General features: G+C 35.7%; 1 protein-coding gene across 1 annotated transcript; it reads right to left on the reverse strand.

Annotated features, from left to right (window-relative positions):
• Positions 1-1,987: 1,987 nt before the first annotated feature.
• On the reverse strand, positions 1,988-15,835 carry LOC109047176 (protein mono-ADP-ribosyltransferase PARP14-like). Its single transcript, XM_042732461.1, has 15 exons — positions 15,411-15,835; positions 14,389-14,507; positions 14,058-14,088; positions 12,048-12,245; positions 11,509-11,736; positions 8,591-11,040; positions 8,152-8,382; positions 6,169-6,378; positions 5,951-6,059; positions 5,633-5,782; positions 5,451-5,513; positions 5,140-5,322; positions 4,746-4,952; positions 4,033-4,638; positions 1,988-3,720 (listed from the first exon to the last, which is right to left on the reverse strand). Exons 1-15 carry the CDS (start codon positions 15,595-15,597, stop codon positions 3,716-3,718), a joined length of 4,977 nt encoding a protein of 1,658 aa, XP_042588395.1. The 5' UTR covers positions 15,598-15,835; the 3' UTR covers positions 1,988-3,715.
• Positions 15,836-15,936: the final 101 nt, after the last annotated feature.

Genomic DNA, 15,936 nt, shown 5'->3' on the forward strand with positions numbered 1-15,936 from the left:
CGTTTCTTCGCTTTGGTTCACTTTCAGAAATAGTATAACAAAATCTAGGATATTTATTTTAGGGGGGCTCAGCCCCTAGTGTGGGTATAATTGAATAAACCCTTCTGCTTATTTTCACTATATATATATATATATATATATATATATATATATATATATATATATATATATATATATATATATATATATATATATATATATATATATAATGTTTGATTAATAGAGGTCGTATAGTAAACTTATTGCAGTATTCCACTGTATTTCATAGATAGGTATAACATTTGAGTACTGAATAAGCCAAATTCAAGTCTTCATGATTTCACACACACACAACCTGTTTACTGTACAAACACGACATTTTACTGTTTGCATTTCTAGTACAACCCTCTTTCCTTAGCTCAAGTATGAAAACCTCTTTGCAACATGCACTGGAATGTATTATGTTGAAAATTACATTTTCATTTGAATAAAAATAAATAATCAGCAAAACTATGCCATTCGTTTGTGCTACGTTTGTGCTGATTTGTGTCACAAAAACGAACGTTTGTGCTGGTTTGATGTTTGAGATATTAAACATTCTTTTTTTTGACCATGTGACGTCACTCTCCACCCTACGTTGCCCAAACCGCTCCAAACCAGCGCAGTTAGTTTGTGCTCGATTTGTGCTCGTTTGTGCCGTATCTGTACACTGTATCTATTTTCCTTCCGGAGATATAACCTAAATATTTTCGGGAGGGAGCTGTGACGTCACTCTCCACCCCAGTTCGTCTAAATCGCAAAAAAACTGGTGACATTCGTTTGTGCTCGATTTATGATGGTTTGTGCTGCTGAAATGAACGTCAAATATATTTCTCCTTAGAAATAATAAAAACAATTCTGGGCAGTGATGTCACTCTCCACCCCATGGCGTCAAAATCTCTCCGAATCCGTACCATTCGTTTGTGCTTGATTTGTGCTGGTTTGTGCTGTTAAAAGAAACAGTGTACCATGACCTCTTCTTAAATGTTTTTTCTTAAACTTTACTGTCCACCATGTTTAGCGGCTGCGTTTTTTTTTTAAGTGTTCGTGCTGCCTTAAAATTAAGTTTAGTCAGCTCCAAGTTTTCACTAATTTCATATTTCAAGTTGACTAAGCTTAAATTTCAAGGCAGCATTAAGGTGAAATGGTGAGACCGTTTTTTTTTTTTTTAAGTGAGTCTAAATCGTTATAATTCATTTGTGTTTGATTTGTGCCGTTAGAATATTAAATATCTAGGCCTATTCCCCACATATATTCGTTAATATTAATAATATTAATTAGGTCATATATATATATATATATATATATATATATATATATATATATATATATATATATATATATATATATATGTATATGTATATATATATATATATGTATGTATATATGTATATGTATATGTGTATGTTATATGTATATGTATATGTATATGTATATATATATATATATATTTATGTATATGTATATATATATATATATATATATATATATATATATATATATATATATATATATATATATATATATATATATATATGTCTATATATATATATATATATATATATATATGTATATATATATATATATATATATATATATATATATATATATATATATATATATAGGCCTATATATATAGTAGTATATACGATAACAGTAGGAAATACGACATCTGAACGAAAGATTATGAGTTTGCATACATTTTTTCCACATAACCTAAAATTATATTAAGTGTCTCAACAACTTGATTAGGCTACATTACATGCTATATAGTGTGAGAAAAAGTGTTGTTTTGTGTTTAGCACTTAATGTGAGTTTAATTTAACAGAATCATATCAGATTTGCTCCTGTCATCATATTGGATGGCACAGTCCCCTCCCTGAATCATTGAGTGCTTTCAGTTTCACAACAGTCAATCACTGTTTGCAAATACTACAATAAAATAGAAATAAATCCATCTCTGTCTCGCTCAAGTCCAAAGCTGTTCTGTTCATTTACTTATAAAACTCTTTTTCTTCAGACAGTGTCTCATTTGACTTGTTTTCTTTCAAAACATGTATCACACGTTACATTCAGAGCATCCTTAGACACATTCATTAAGTTGTACAGTATATAACTTCATTATAATAAACTGTTCAGTATATCATGTCATACAGAAAATTCCATTTCAATCGAAACTCAAAGACATATATAGTGGTAATATTTTTGTTGCAATGCCAGTCACCTTTTGCTTTACGTTACCCTTCATTAGTGAAAATCAAGATTACTGTAAATTGTGCAATTCAACATTTCAGGACACATTACAAATGTATATATAATTACAATTATTACAACTAGGTCAACCATTTTGCATTTAATGACTTATGCAATGAATTAATGCCTGTTCAACAGAGAACCAGTATAATATATTTTGATCAACATTACAAGCAATTGATAATGCAGCAAACTGCAGACAACTGTACATAGTCAATTGTATGAATGTCAATTTGTTCAAAATAATGAGAAATTGCTATGATATTCACAAGTGAGGAGGTTAAACAGTTTTCACAATTTCTGGTGTACCAAAGTGAGTGAGAAAAACTGTAATGGAAAACTATTAAACTTTTCTCCAAGACAAGAACTCAATACTTTCTTATTGCACTTAGAACTAATTCAGATTTTTGTTACCTTAATTTTTTGTATTATTTCATTATTTTATATTTAAATATTAAAGTGATTATTGTATAGTATAAATGTCAAGTGCAAAATTGCACAGAAATATTGAAACAGCCACAGAAAATATTAATTTAGGATGTTTACAAAATGTAGAAAAGAATTAGAATTTACAATTATGATTCAGTGAAGTTCTTTTACTGTTGCATAATGGTGTCTAATTTTAATCATTGTGCTTCTTTAATCCCCATATACATAATCCTAAATATGTTCAGCACAAACTATTTTCCTTGTTTGACAATACTTCAATATATGTAAACAAACAACTGCTGATTAGGTATAAGGGGATTAAACATCTTATTGTGTGTGCCAGGAAACCAGCTAAATGGTACAATCTAATAGTTCTGAGGATTGGATGAAGCTTTAGAGATTTCTCTCTCTCTTTCTCTCTTTTTGGTAATGTATGAGCATTGTAATAATTACTGTAATTCCTGCCATTAAATATTTAGGTTATATTTTTATAGATTATGCTTAGCTTCACCAAATCAATGTAAAACAGCAACAAAAACACTAACAGAAACTGAGATCTCATAATCATTATTGGAAATTGATTAGATAGTCTGGGTAAACATGTACCTTACTGAAGATCACAAACATTGTTGGGTTGGTCTTGTCAGTCTTACTGTTATAGAGATCAGCACTATTGGAGCTCTTCGCAGGGTTAGCAAAATTTCACTCCTTGAGTGAAATCGCAGACAAATATCTTGGCAAAGGACATCTGTTTATGTGTGTTGGCATTAGGTTTAGCCTTGGGCTGAGTAACAAAAATATGTACCATACATGGCTCCTACAAATAGTTTATACTGAATTTGACTGATACCATTCATGCCAACGAAGCTGCGATTGAAGTCGTGATGTTTGATCTGATCTGTCATCAGGGCCACATCAATGTAACAGATGTTTTTCATTGTTTTTGTTGTTTTTATCTTCCAGTCACACCTTTTTGATCATGTAGTATCTCCAAAGTGCACAGTTCTGGACTTTTTCAATCTAAAGAGAAGAATAAACATTCAGAAAAAAAAAAAAAAAAAAAAAAAAAAAAAGAAAAACTTTAGTATCTCATCTTTTTACATGATGCATCTATTCCCCCCTTCCTCAGATCAATGCGCTGCAGAGTTTAGCTCCAACCCTGATCAAAGTCACCTGCCTGTGATTTTCTAATGATCCCAAAAACATTGATTGGCATTCATTAGCATGCTCACGTGTGTTTGATAAGGGTTAGAGCTAAACTCTGCAGGCAAGTGGATCTCGAGGTCCAGATTTGAGGAGCCAGTCAATATCTTAATTATTAAATGATCTCACCTTCAAGTTCTACTCTATTTAACTGAATCCTCAATCTCCCTCTTGTGGCCTCTTTGCGAACTAAATCAGCCTCATATTCTTCATTATTAATCTTGATTTTCACTGAAGGCTGTCTCTTCTGAAAGGCCTGTTCCAGGTCATAATTGGTCAATATATCAAAGTGTTTGATGGTGCGTCCATTTTCCTGATATTGCCACTTAACCACATTTCTGATTATAAAAGCCTCACTTTTTCGGGTTTCATTCCTTTCCACCTTTCTGATTATGTCCCGAATACGACTCCTTGCAGTGTGAATGTCTCTTGTCAGACCCTCCAGTGTGATGACAGAGCCTTGGCCTTTCTTCTCAAGCTGGACACTGACTGTGAGCTCTCTCTGCATGGCATTCAGTGTTTCTACATCCTCCCTGGTGAAATGAGCAATGGCTGGATCATGGATTGGGATGGTCACATGCTCCCGTAATATCATGCTGTTGATCATGTCCCTGGCTTCACTCAGGTCCTCTGGTGTCTCACCACACAGCTGAAACACAGCTGGCTCAATTTCTTCTTCCACCATCACAAACTCTTCATTTGTGGGAAATTCTGAAATTTCCCCTCCAGACAAGTCTTTATATCCAGGTACATGTTTAATGGGAGAAAACATTTCAACAAAAACAGTGAGGGATGAATTACTACATTTAACAAAAGAATGGATGTTTTTTTTTTTAACTGACCTTTATATTTGGTAAGCAGACCTTTATCCTTCTCCACTTTCTCACCAGATCTTCTGATCATGCTTTGGTGGAAGTCTGCCACCATGTTCGTCTGGAATATAAGAAACTTCACAAGCCCTACATGCACCGGTTTCTTTTTCTTTACAAAGCCAACAACTGCATCAACCATTGCATCTGCAACATCAGCTGGTTTTGCACCAGCCTGACCTAAAGGGTTAGAGAAAAATAAATAAATACATAAAAGAACTGAATAGTGAATAAATCCCCCCAAAAAGTTAATAAAAATGTATTAACTAATTGTACAGTAAGTAAATAAGCAAAACTCTTATGTATAAATACATACATATATATATATATATATATATATATATATATATACACACAAGTTTCTCACCAGTGCCAAGAGCCGGGAAGGCAACAGAAGTAATATGACGTGATTCACATAACTTCAGAACAGACAAAACAACTTCCTTAATTTCAGATGAACTGTTACGTCCAATAATATGGATGATGTTTCCACATGGAAGCCGCCCGGCTGAAGTCATAATCTCTGTTTGCTGTGTATTTGATGATCCCACTATTGGATAAACATATTTACAAAAAGCATCTAAAGTTCTTTAGATCTTATTTGAAGCATATGCCATATGTATTCAAAAAGGTAAAGTACATCAACAAGAATGAACAGTAAATTTAAGGAACACAAACCAATCTGTGAACATTCTTGTTCCACCTTTACTCCAGCAGCATCTAAAATTGCCTTAGATACTCCTGGATTACAAAGAGAAATTTACTGTTACATTACAAGTCTTTTTGAATTTGAAATAAATTGTAAATGAAACTGAGATTCACTGAAATAGGTCAGACAATATGTGTGAAGATGAATGAACCTGCTTTCAGAGAAAATGTCTTATTTGAGGAGTTGACAATGGCATCAGTTTTTTCTTTAGTTATGTCTCCTGAAGAAACCTCCAGAGTCACTTGACCCAGCTGCATAGTGTGCACTCCACGAGAGGAAGAGGAGACTTTGCTAACAAGCTCTAAAGAAAAAAATAAAGATTTATGGAAAATCTCAAAAAAAAAATTGTCACTCCTAAATATATCCTGTGACATTTGGATATATTTGTTATTAGGACAAATACATATATATTTTAAATGTACTGTATTTAAAAAATAAGTGTAATCAACACCAGGTAAGAAAGTGTTACCAGAGGCCTGAGCTGATATGCCAGAAATATTCATTTTCGGCATGACATGTCGATGTACTTCTTTTGTGACGGGACCCTGAATCCCATGTCTAAAGATGCTGGTAAAGCACTAATAATTAAAGCACAGAATTTTATAAGACAACATTAACATGCACGACTATTGCCCATATTACAGTATTTGTGTTTTTATGGTTCTTGATTCTAGTTTTGACACTCACCTCTACACTCTCCTTGTCAGAAGGGTGCACAATCACAGTTACCTCTCGAAGGTTTGTAGGCTTAAATTCCTGGACTTCTTTCAGAATGATTCTGGCCACCAGATCTTTAGGAAAGCCAAGATTCCCAGTCCCAATAGCTGGGAGGACGACTGAAGCCATTCTCCAGCTTTCTGCTTTTTTCAGGCAATTTCTAATGATCTGAGTGAGTACCTTTTAAAATGTAAATAAATATATCTATTATCTATTAAAGTCCTTAAAAAAGAAAGTACCATCTAAATAATTAAGTAGTGCTTACATATGATATGAGGCAATTTTTGTAATATAATTTAAAGGTGCAGTGTGTATATTTTAGCGGCATCTAGCGGTGAGGTTGCGAATTGCAACCAACGGCTCAGTCCCCCGCTCACCCCTCCCTTTAGAGAATCTAGGTCGTCGGTAAAGACAGCAGAGAGCAATGTGATTTCTTTACAAAGGTAAATCAAGGAATTATATTTACTTAATTATTCAATTAATCGATGTTATTGCGAATATTAATGTACACGTGTTTATAACTGTGTCAGTGTTTTATTCGCAAGAACAACAAATTGACAAAACGCGCTCTGTAGAGCAGTTTGTCTGTTTAGGGCTACTGTACAAACATGGTGGCGACTTCCATGTAAGGGGACCCCCGGTGTATGTAGATAGAAATTGCTCAATCTAAGGTAATAAAAATAAAACGGTTCATTAAGTAAGGTCTTTATACACCTCTGAAAACATAGTTATGCATATTATATTGCATTTCTGTCAAAAGATCTTTGTAAATATTACACATTGCACCTTTAATCTTAAAATGAGCCAGCATTAACAGTCAATGACAACTGTAAATTTCAATTTCAATTTTGGGCCAGATGTACTAAACAGGACAAATTAGTATTAGAGCACCAGAAAAGCGGCGATGGGAAGGGAAAATTCTGCGTGTGTGATTTACTGACAATACGCATATTAAAGAACACAGATGCAGCCAGATAATTTCCATAATGACCTGCACAATCTACCAAGAGCAGCACAAATTACCTCCTGCTTTAAGACATGCTTTTTTGGGGCATTAAATAATGCACAAATACCAGTAATTTGATGAGCACAAATATAATTGTAAGTTTTTGACTCTTCTTAAGCAAAAAAAATTATATATATATATATATATATATATATATATATATATATATATATATATATATATATATATATATATATATATATATATATATATATATCATAATATGTTTGTAGATATTTAGGAAAAATGTTATGTTTGCATAGCTGTTTCTCTGAAAAATAATGCTATAGCCAGTAATTCTACTCTGAAATCTGTGTTTTGGGTAGATTCCAACTCAGAATTGCAGTACCCATTTCAACCGCTAGATGGCAATATTACATACTGCACAATGCTCTATGTGCAGAGAAACATTAAAACCATAGACTGAATAAAAACATGGACATAGTGTCCATGACGTCACCCTTAGGTTATTGAAGAGTTATTTTGAAGCTTAAAGTGGGCGGAGCCGGCTGTTGCCATCTTGGCAGCGCGTCACTCCTGGATAACTGAAAATGGGCAAAGAGGCGGGAGCTGGTTGCTGAAACCACGCCCACCTAGCGCAACAGTGAACAACTCAATCTAGCAAACCCACGTGAGCGTCGAGTCTGAGTAGGAGGAAGTGGGAGAAACGTTTCTCTCCAGTACCCATTTCAACTTCTAGCTGTCAATCATACATACTGCACCTTTAATACTCTCCTCCCATAAATTTTGCGTCTGAAAGGGAAACTCCTTCAAATGCATATTCAATAAGGTCAGGCACGACAATAACTGTGCCCATGCCTTTTAAGCGCTAATTCTTCACTGCGCGTTTAGGAAATCCTGACAGTACTATTTTAACACCAAAAGGCGGTTTGCGCTGGTGCAAGCTGTTAGTAAATCTGGCCCTATGTATTGTATTTTTTTCTCACCTCATCTTTTGAGCCTTGCTTCCAAAATGGGCAAACCACATGGAAGACTTTTTGACATTTCAGTTTATAACCATCTGTAATGAGCATTTCACCATAATTTACATTCTTTGAACGAGCAGCTCTGGTGATTTCTGACTGGAGCTGATGACCAGCAGTCTGGAGGAGTGCGTTAGAGACGGCACCTTTTCTGAGGTCCAAGTCTTCCGATATAGTGTTTACAATGACATCAGCCTGCAGGAGAAACAGAGGAGACACTTCTTTTGAATAAATTGGTCATACTTTGATTACCAAAAACAATATGAATGTATGCTGGTACAGAAAAAGCCCAATAGCAGTTAAAACGTTATTCTTATATATTGTTTTTCTTCTTCTCATTTTATGGATTTTTTAAAATGTAAAACAAGTGTTCAGTTTTTTTAAAAGTAACTACGATACTTACATGTGCATCCTGGATGTTCCCTTTGCTCAGAATGATTTTTAGTCCATCTTGTGCAGTTTTGGTGTCCAGAACACTCAGCCCCTCAGATATATCTGGTCTGCCACCAGAGTTTGAGGTATCTCTTTTCCAGTGTGCTTTTCCTTCAGAGACTCTATTACCACGGCCTTTGGAACCTTTAAACTCTTGGTTTCTTTGGCCATAGTTTCCACGACCACGGCCATGCCCATGGCCACGGCCACGACCACGACCATGACCACGGCCATGACCACGATAGCCTGGTCCATACCCATGAGGTTTGGTTTGATGAGGGAAAGTTATTTTGGGGTTGTAAGCAGCAAACTCCTTTCTGACAGCTTGAGTCATGGCATTCACAGTGTTGTCATTATTATCAACGAAGTGAATCTTAGTTAATGTGCTTCTGGACCCTCTGTGGTTATGATCATCAATGTAGTCACGCACCTCCTTGGCAATTGTTTCAGTGCAAAGATCAAGAGGACAACCAAATATCCCTGAACTAATAACTGGGATTGCAATGGAGGAGCAGTTTTTGCTTGACGCCTGGTTCAGACTTTCCCTCACAGCATGTCTCAGGCGTTGCACTGTGGTAGGTCTGTCTGAATCACTAAAACGAGGTCCAACAGCATGCACCACATATTTACAGGGAAGACGACCAGCGTCAGTGATGAAGGCATCTCCAGGCTTCAGAGCCCCATTTGTTTTTGTGTGTTGGTCACAGATTTGCTGCAGACTTGGTCCAGCAGCTTGGAGGAGTGCTAAAGCTACACCACCAGTGTGCTTCAGATCTTCATTTGCAGCATTGACCACAGCATCAACATTGATCTTGCAAATGTCTTCCTTCCTGACAGTAACAGTTACTCCACCTGGCACTTGAACCTCACAAGAGACCTGGCCAATATCTTCAAAGCTACCTTCAGTAAATTCATCTTCCTCTGCATCCAGCATATCATCTTCCTGAGGAACCACCACAAAACTTTTTTCCTTCAAGAGCATCGAGATCATCATTTTACCATGCTCCATGAAGTATTTCTTTGCTCCTGCCTTTTTAATGATCAGTGTGTCTGTGTAAAGAGCATCTGCTAAAGATTTAAAGAAAGTCACAGCTGGTTGGACAAATGTACGCTCTCCAGACAGTTTGATCAAGGGTCTCATTGAATCAAAACTCACTTTCACTTCATTAGACTTAATGAAATGCTGGCAGTCTTGTGATTTTCTGTCTTTAATGAAATCAACCACAGCATGTGATTTGACATGAACCTCTTCTACGATTTTAGTGTGTTTCTCAATGAAACGTCCTAAGTTCTCACTGACCTCCATTACAGGTTTTCTGAATCCAGTCACTATTACTTTGTCTCTCTTTTTGGAAAGGTTTATTAACACAGATATCTTTTTGAGAGTACTGAACAAATTCTCCAGTTGTTTTTTGAGATCCAGCCACTCCGGCATTTGAAGGACACCTTGATCTTCTACAACGAGGAGTTTTGTTGTAAGAACTGTATTTATCCTCTTCTCTGCCTCTTTAAGTGCTCTTTCTGTGCTTCCAATCACAACAACATCTCTATTTTCGATTGTGTAGACAGCAGTTATTCCATGAGATATAAAGAGATCTCTGGACATTTCATCACAATCCACTGATCTCAGAAATTCTAGGATTGAATAGTTAATCTGTAAGTGCTTCTTTTTCATATTTATTTTCTTCTCAAGGACCCAATTTTTAAAGGCAAGAGTTTCTGTATGAAGACCTGAAAAAAATAGTCTGTTCATTTTTTTGTTGTAGTCAATGTGCAGGTGTGGAGAAACAGCACTTGTCAGGCCATCTTGTTCAAGCAGAGAGTACATGGCAGGAGAAATCTCCATGTCCTCTGTCACACTGTTCTTCTCTCTCTTCAGCTGATCTGTTCCTCTCTCCAAAAACTTCTCTATGATGGGTTTCAGTCCAGTTATCTCATGGGTCATCCCTGCCAGTGTCAGGACCCCTTTAGGGGCATCCAAGTCTATTAAAACCTGATCTTTCACTACTTTCTTAATATTAATTTCCACATTGAATAAAAGGGTGTGTGACACAGGCCACTCAGATGTTGTGTAGTTTGAGATCATTTTCTTGAAGGCATCAAAGGCATTCTTACTCCAGCCATCAATGGCATCTTGTTTCTGTTTCAGTAATGCTGGATCAGGACTGAGCAAAACTTCTGGTTTGTCCATGTTTATGTGGCAGAAGTGTGAGCTCATCTGGTCTTTAATAGAGGAAATCTGCCCTTTCTTGATGATGAACTCCCTGATGGCAGGATGTACACTGACTGTAATGGGTTCAGGCAGCTTCAAATTTGGCCTGTTGCCACCATATAAGACTGTACCCAGTGATTTAAAGTAGGGATATATCTTGACTGGAACATCACAGATGTTATTCTCTTGCTTCAAAACTCTCTGTTTGGCTGGAAAGTTGGAGGTACAGTGAATCAATGCATCAACGCTGACAAACCGCAGTAAAAAGTTTTACTAAATCTAAGTCTTTAACGGTAAATACTACCAGCTAGGGCTGGACAATATATCGAACGATATGACCATGCGCATCTCGTCAGTAAAGCCGGTTCCATGATTAGAGGTAAATCCCCATCACCTGCTTTCAAATGGAGCTGCAGTTAATACACAGAGCCGTAGTTTACTGACAAGCTACGTTATATCGAGTTCATTATCAAAGGCGATTCATCTTCAATAATGAACTCGATATAGCGTAGCTTCTCAGTGAACTGCGGCTCTGTGTATTAACTGCAGCTCCATTTGAAAGCAGGTGATGGGGATTTACCGCTAATCATGGAACCGGCTTTACTGACGAGATGCGCATGGTCATATCGTTCGATATATTGTCCAGCCATACTACCAGCTATTGCACATGTATTTACCTTCTTCCTCCTTAAAGATAATCATGGCTGCTTGCTCTGATGGAATTGTGATAACTTCCTCTACTGGACCGCCCCATTTCTCAAAATACAGTTCCAGCAGCATCTTGGTAGCCTCAGCTGGAAGTTCCTCCACCCGCACACATGTGCTTCTCTCCAGTGCACGGGCCCTCAGATTATTCCTCTTGAATTTTTCATGTGTCCTGCTGTCCTCAAGGAACTTTTCTGCAGCTATAAGAAATTATATTTTACAGAATGTGCGAGGCACATTTAATCAAGTCATAATACGAAAAGTGCGGATTTATATAATGTTTACCAGCAAAATAATAAAGCTCATATTAAAATAGTCATATTATCAAAAATCTAATTTTAAGATATACAGACTTTTTCTCCAGGCCAAAAATATCTCCATGTAAAACGGATGTGTTATATAATCAATATTAAGCTAAATTAATTGTTGACCAAAACAAAACTTGACCAAATAAAATGTCTTAATAATAATAAAAAGTACAAGTAAATGTATATTTTACAGGAAAACTTACCACTGGGATTTTTAAAGTTCACAACTGCTTTTCTTAATCCTGGTATTAATTCCATGCTAAAGTCATTTTCAGAAAGACAGCTGATGTTCTCCACCAAAAGAGTCAAAATGTCTTGTTTAACATCTTCTGGAAGGTTCTCCAGGACCACAGCACTTGTCTCTTGAGGCTTCTTCACATCAGTCTGAGAGGCACTTTGATCTTAAGGCAAAATAAAAGTTACACATATTTAAAGAGCAGGTCATAAGGGTTTTCGAAAAATATATCTTTTGTATTTTGTAAGGTAGCTATCCTTCAATGTAAACAGTCTGCAAAGTTGTTAATCAAAAAAGTACATGATAAATAAAGATACTGTCTCTCAAAAGAAAGAGTCGACTCGGAATCGCCTTAACGAGTCGTTATATTTTCAAATCTTCTGCCTGTTACCGGTATACGTCACTGGGTAACACATTAGCATAATCCCCGCCTGCCCAAGAAGTACGAGCACTCTCTGTGTCGAGAAGATGCTGTGTTCCACGATACCACAGCAATACAATTCGAACCTTTTGTTGTACTCGTCATTTTACCGAGGACTGCTTCTCTAATCTTTAGAGAACGTTATGTGTACATTTTCAATTGAGTCCTCAAAATATCTAGTTGTTTTTTTTGTTTTGTTTTTTGTGCTAACATGTAATGTATTCCTAGTGCAGCTTTAGGTTTCCAGTTAAAAAAGCACAATATTACTGTTTTACTGAAATAGTTCTGATAATTCGCTGTGAACCCACTATTTCCTAAGAATGTGTCGATTAATGTAGACTGTCGTTGTTCTAATTACTTTGTTTAATAATAAAGAATGTATGTGTCGATTAATGTTTAATGTTATTTTTTAATTTGTTTTTTTTGTAGTTATGGGTTTAGTCATCCTGCATTAACCCTATAACTAAAAAAAGAGCTGGTAGAGAGAGACGAGTTAGTTAGGCTGGTGCGCATGTGATACAGCTGTTCTGCATTATAATTAAAGGTTATGACACGGAGCATCTTTTGTCTGTCATTCTTCAGACATTACAGTAGACATATTTTGGTTTTCAAACTGTATTGTTTCATCAGTTAGTCACGTTAGCACTTGGCTAATGTATCCACCATTATTGTTTTGTTAAGAGTTTACAGTTCAGCAGCTAAACTTTAGCTGTGCGCACGATTCGCTTGCATACATGTTAAGCAAAATGTTATGTCATTATTTTAAGAACTGATTAGAGCACTATATTATTGTTTTATGAAAAGGTGCATGCTAGGGTTGCCAGGTTGTCACAACAAAACCCGCCCAATTGCAACTCAAAACTAACCCAATTGTGTTTCGAGGGGGGTCTCCCTTTAAAAACCATGTTCTGGGATGTTAAATACACGCTTTCAGTTGGGGTTCCCCAGGTAAATTCGCATACCAGTGCCTAAATATGACGTTATTGGGGTTGCTACAACCCGCGACATCAAAAACAACCGCGGATTTGGCAAAACAGATGGTAGCGCTCGCTAACTTGCTCAAGCGCTCCTCTTTGTGCCAATCACAACAGGCTTGGCCAGTTGACCAATCAGAGCAGAGTAGGCTGATGGAAGGGAGGGGTTTACAGACATTTCGTTCAGAACTACATTGAACGAACCATTTCGAAATCATGGACAAATGACTCTATGTATAAATGTATATTCTGGGAAAATTACAGTGTTTTCTGACCGTAGATGCATTTAAACCTGTTGTAGGGGACTCCAACACAATATTAGGACACTCTAAAAAAAAATATGACCTGCTCTTTAATAAATGTCACCTTTGTATCATATTTACCCTTAAAGAGTGCATATAAATACCTTCTTCTGAAAAGGTACCGCGCAAGTAATAGCTTTTGTACCTTTTTTTTCTGAGAGTGTACCTAACTGATATTTTTATTATTGAAAATTAATGTGTTGACAAGTACATCCGTAATATTAGTACAATAATATGCAATACACAAAAGCCAAAGACCAAAATTCAGATGATTTACTTACTTGGTTCCTGATATCCACATGCCTGCTCTGTCTGAAATCACACAAACGTAAAGCATTTACAGTTATGTGTATGGAGAACTAAACAAGCAGATGTACTTTGTTCTCTCTACACCAGTCATTTTTAACAATACAGACAAATGACAACCATTTTCTTTGAGAAACTCTTAAATGCATCAACCATAAAACTGAATTTAATATTTTTATGACAGACCATTCTGTTCATAGTGACCATATCTTTTATAGTATAGTTTATAGCAATACAAAGGGTTTGATTTATAGAGCCACTCTTCTGAGTGCTCCTTATTCTGGATTTTGTAAAATATCTACTCACTCTTTGTCCAGTGCTGTCTGCCTGTTCCTCTACATCGCTGGGTTTGTACACTTTCAGCTTGATTTGTTGATTGTCAATGATAATAATGTGTTCTGCCTTTGAGAGCACGCCATCTCGGACTTGAACACAAATGACCAGGTTTTGTCAGAAACATTACAATGCTTCAAAACAAAGAACGTAACACAAAACTACACAGTAAATTATATATCATTTTATGTGATATTAGGAAGTGTGACCATTTAAATGAATAACAATGATATGACATATGCCTGTAAGCTCAAAGTTCTTCAAGAAGAGTAAACTGTGTTCAGTTCTGACACTTTTTGCTTTTTACGCTACCACACAAAAACTACCTATTTTTTTTTTTCATGTGATATTTCTTTCAACAGTTTACAAAGATAACTATGACCAATAATAATTTACAAAAAGCTTATAGTTTCCACAATTAGTTCATAAATACAAGAACTGCATTTGTTTCAATTGAACCCATGTCAGGTGAAACACTCATTCATAATGTATTAAAGTAGCCTAAACAATAGCAACCACCTACAGAAAATGTTAAAATAGGCTACCCTGTTATGAAATATCAAACTTTATAGAACACGGATTAAAGATGACAAATATAGTGTTCAGTTTTACAGTCATTAAAGTTATTCAATGCGAGATGTTAAAGTGAACTTATCCCTCAAAATATACGCCTAAATATAGGCTATAGTATAGTGTATAAGTCCAAAGTAGCAAACTTTTTAGGAAATGCTTGGCCATGAGTGGCAGATGTTGTTTTATAAATTATTTAACGAGTCTGTAATTATTTTCTTTAGTTTGATATGTTATTCACTTGTTTACATCTCTTTAAATGGATGACAATGGAGGCTAACGTTAAGTAGCTATAGGCTACGCTTTGTATTTGAATCTGAAATTACCTTAAATCTTTCTAACAGCATGACTGCATTATTATATATATACATATTGTTATGTATATTGTTATTTTGATAACGTAAATGATTGCGTTTAGCACTTACTGTCAGGTGATTTGAACAGAATCGTAGCAGAGTTGCTCCCGTCATTAGGCTTATATTTCACGACGCAGTCTCCTCCTTGAGATTTTTTCTTACTCTGAAAGTAAATCTGAAGTTTATTTTTAACACTTTTGGCGTGTTCAGGTCCCCAATCTCCTTCTACAATGATGGAATAAGGATATTCATCCATCGTGGTTTTTCTGGTCAACGAGGAATGAGTCAGTAGCCTACTCTGTATACTGGTTGATCACGCCCCCTCCTGCTTACTTTCAGTTTCGTTTCTTCGTTTGAGTCCACTTTCAGAAAAAATAAAAACCGGCTTGTCCATGAAATTATAATTATAATGTACGTTCCTCCAAGATAAGAACTCGACAAGTTGTCATTTGTGACCCTGGACACAAAACAAATCATAAGTAGCGCAGGTATTTTGTAGCAAAAGCCAAAAATACATTGTATGGGTCAAAATTATCGATTTTTCTCATATGCCAAAAATCATTAGGATTAAGTAAAGATCATGTGTCATTAAGAT

Source organism: Cyprinus carpio, chromosome B10 (genome assembly GCF_018340385.1).
Source record: "Cyprinus carpio isolate SPL01 chromosome B10, ASM1834038v1, whole genome shotgun sequence".
Classification (NCBI taxonomy): Eukaryota; Metazoa; Chordata; class Actinopteri; order Cypriniformes; family Cyprinidae; genus Cyprinus; species Cyprinus carpio.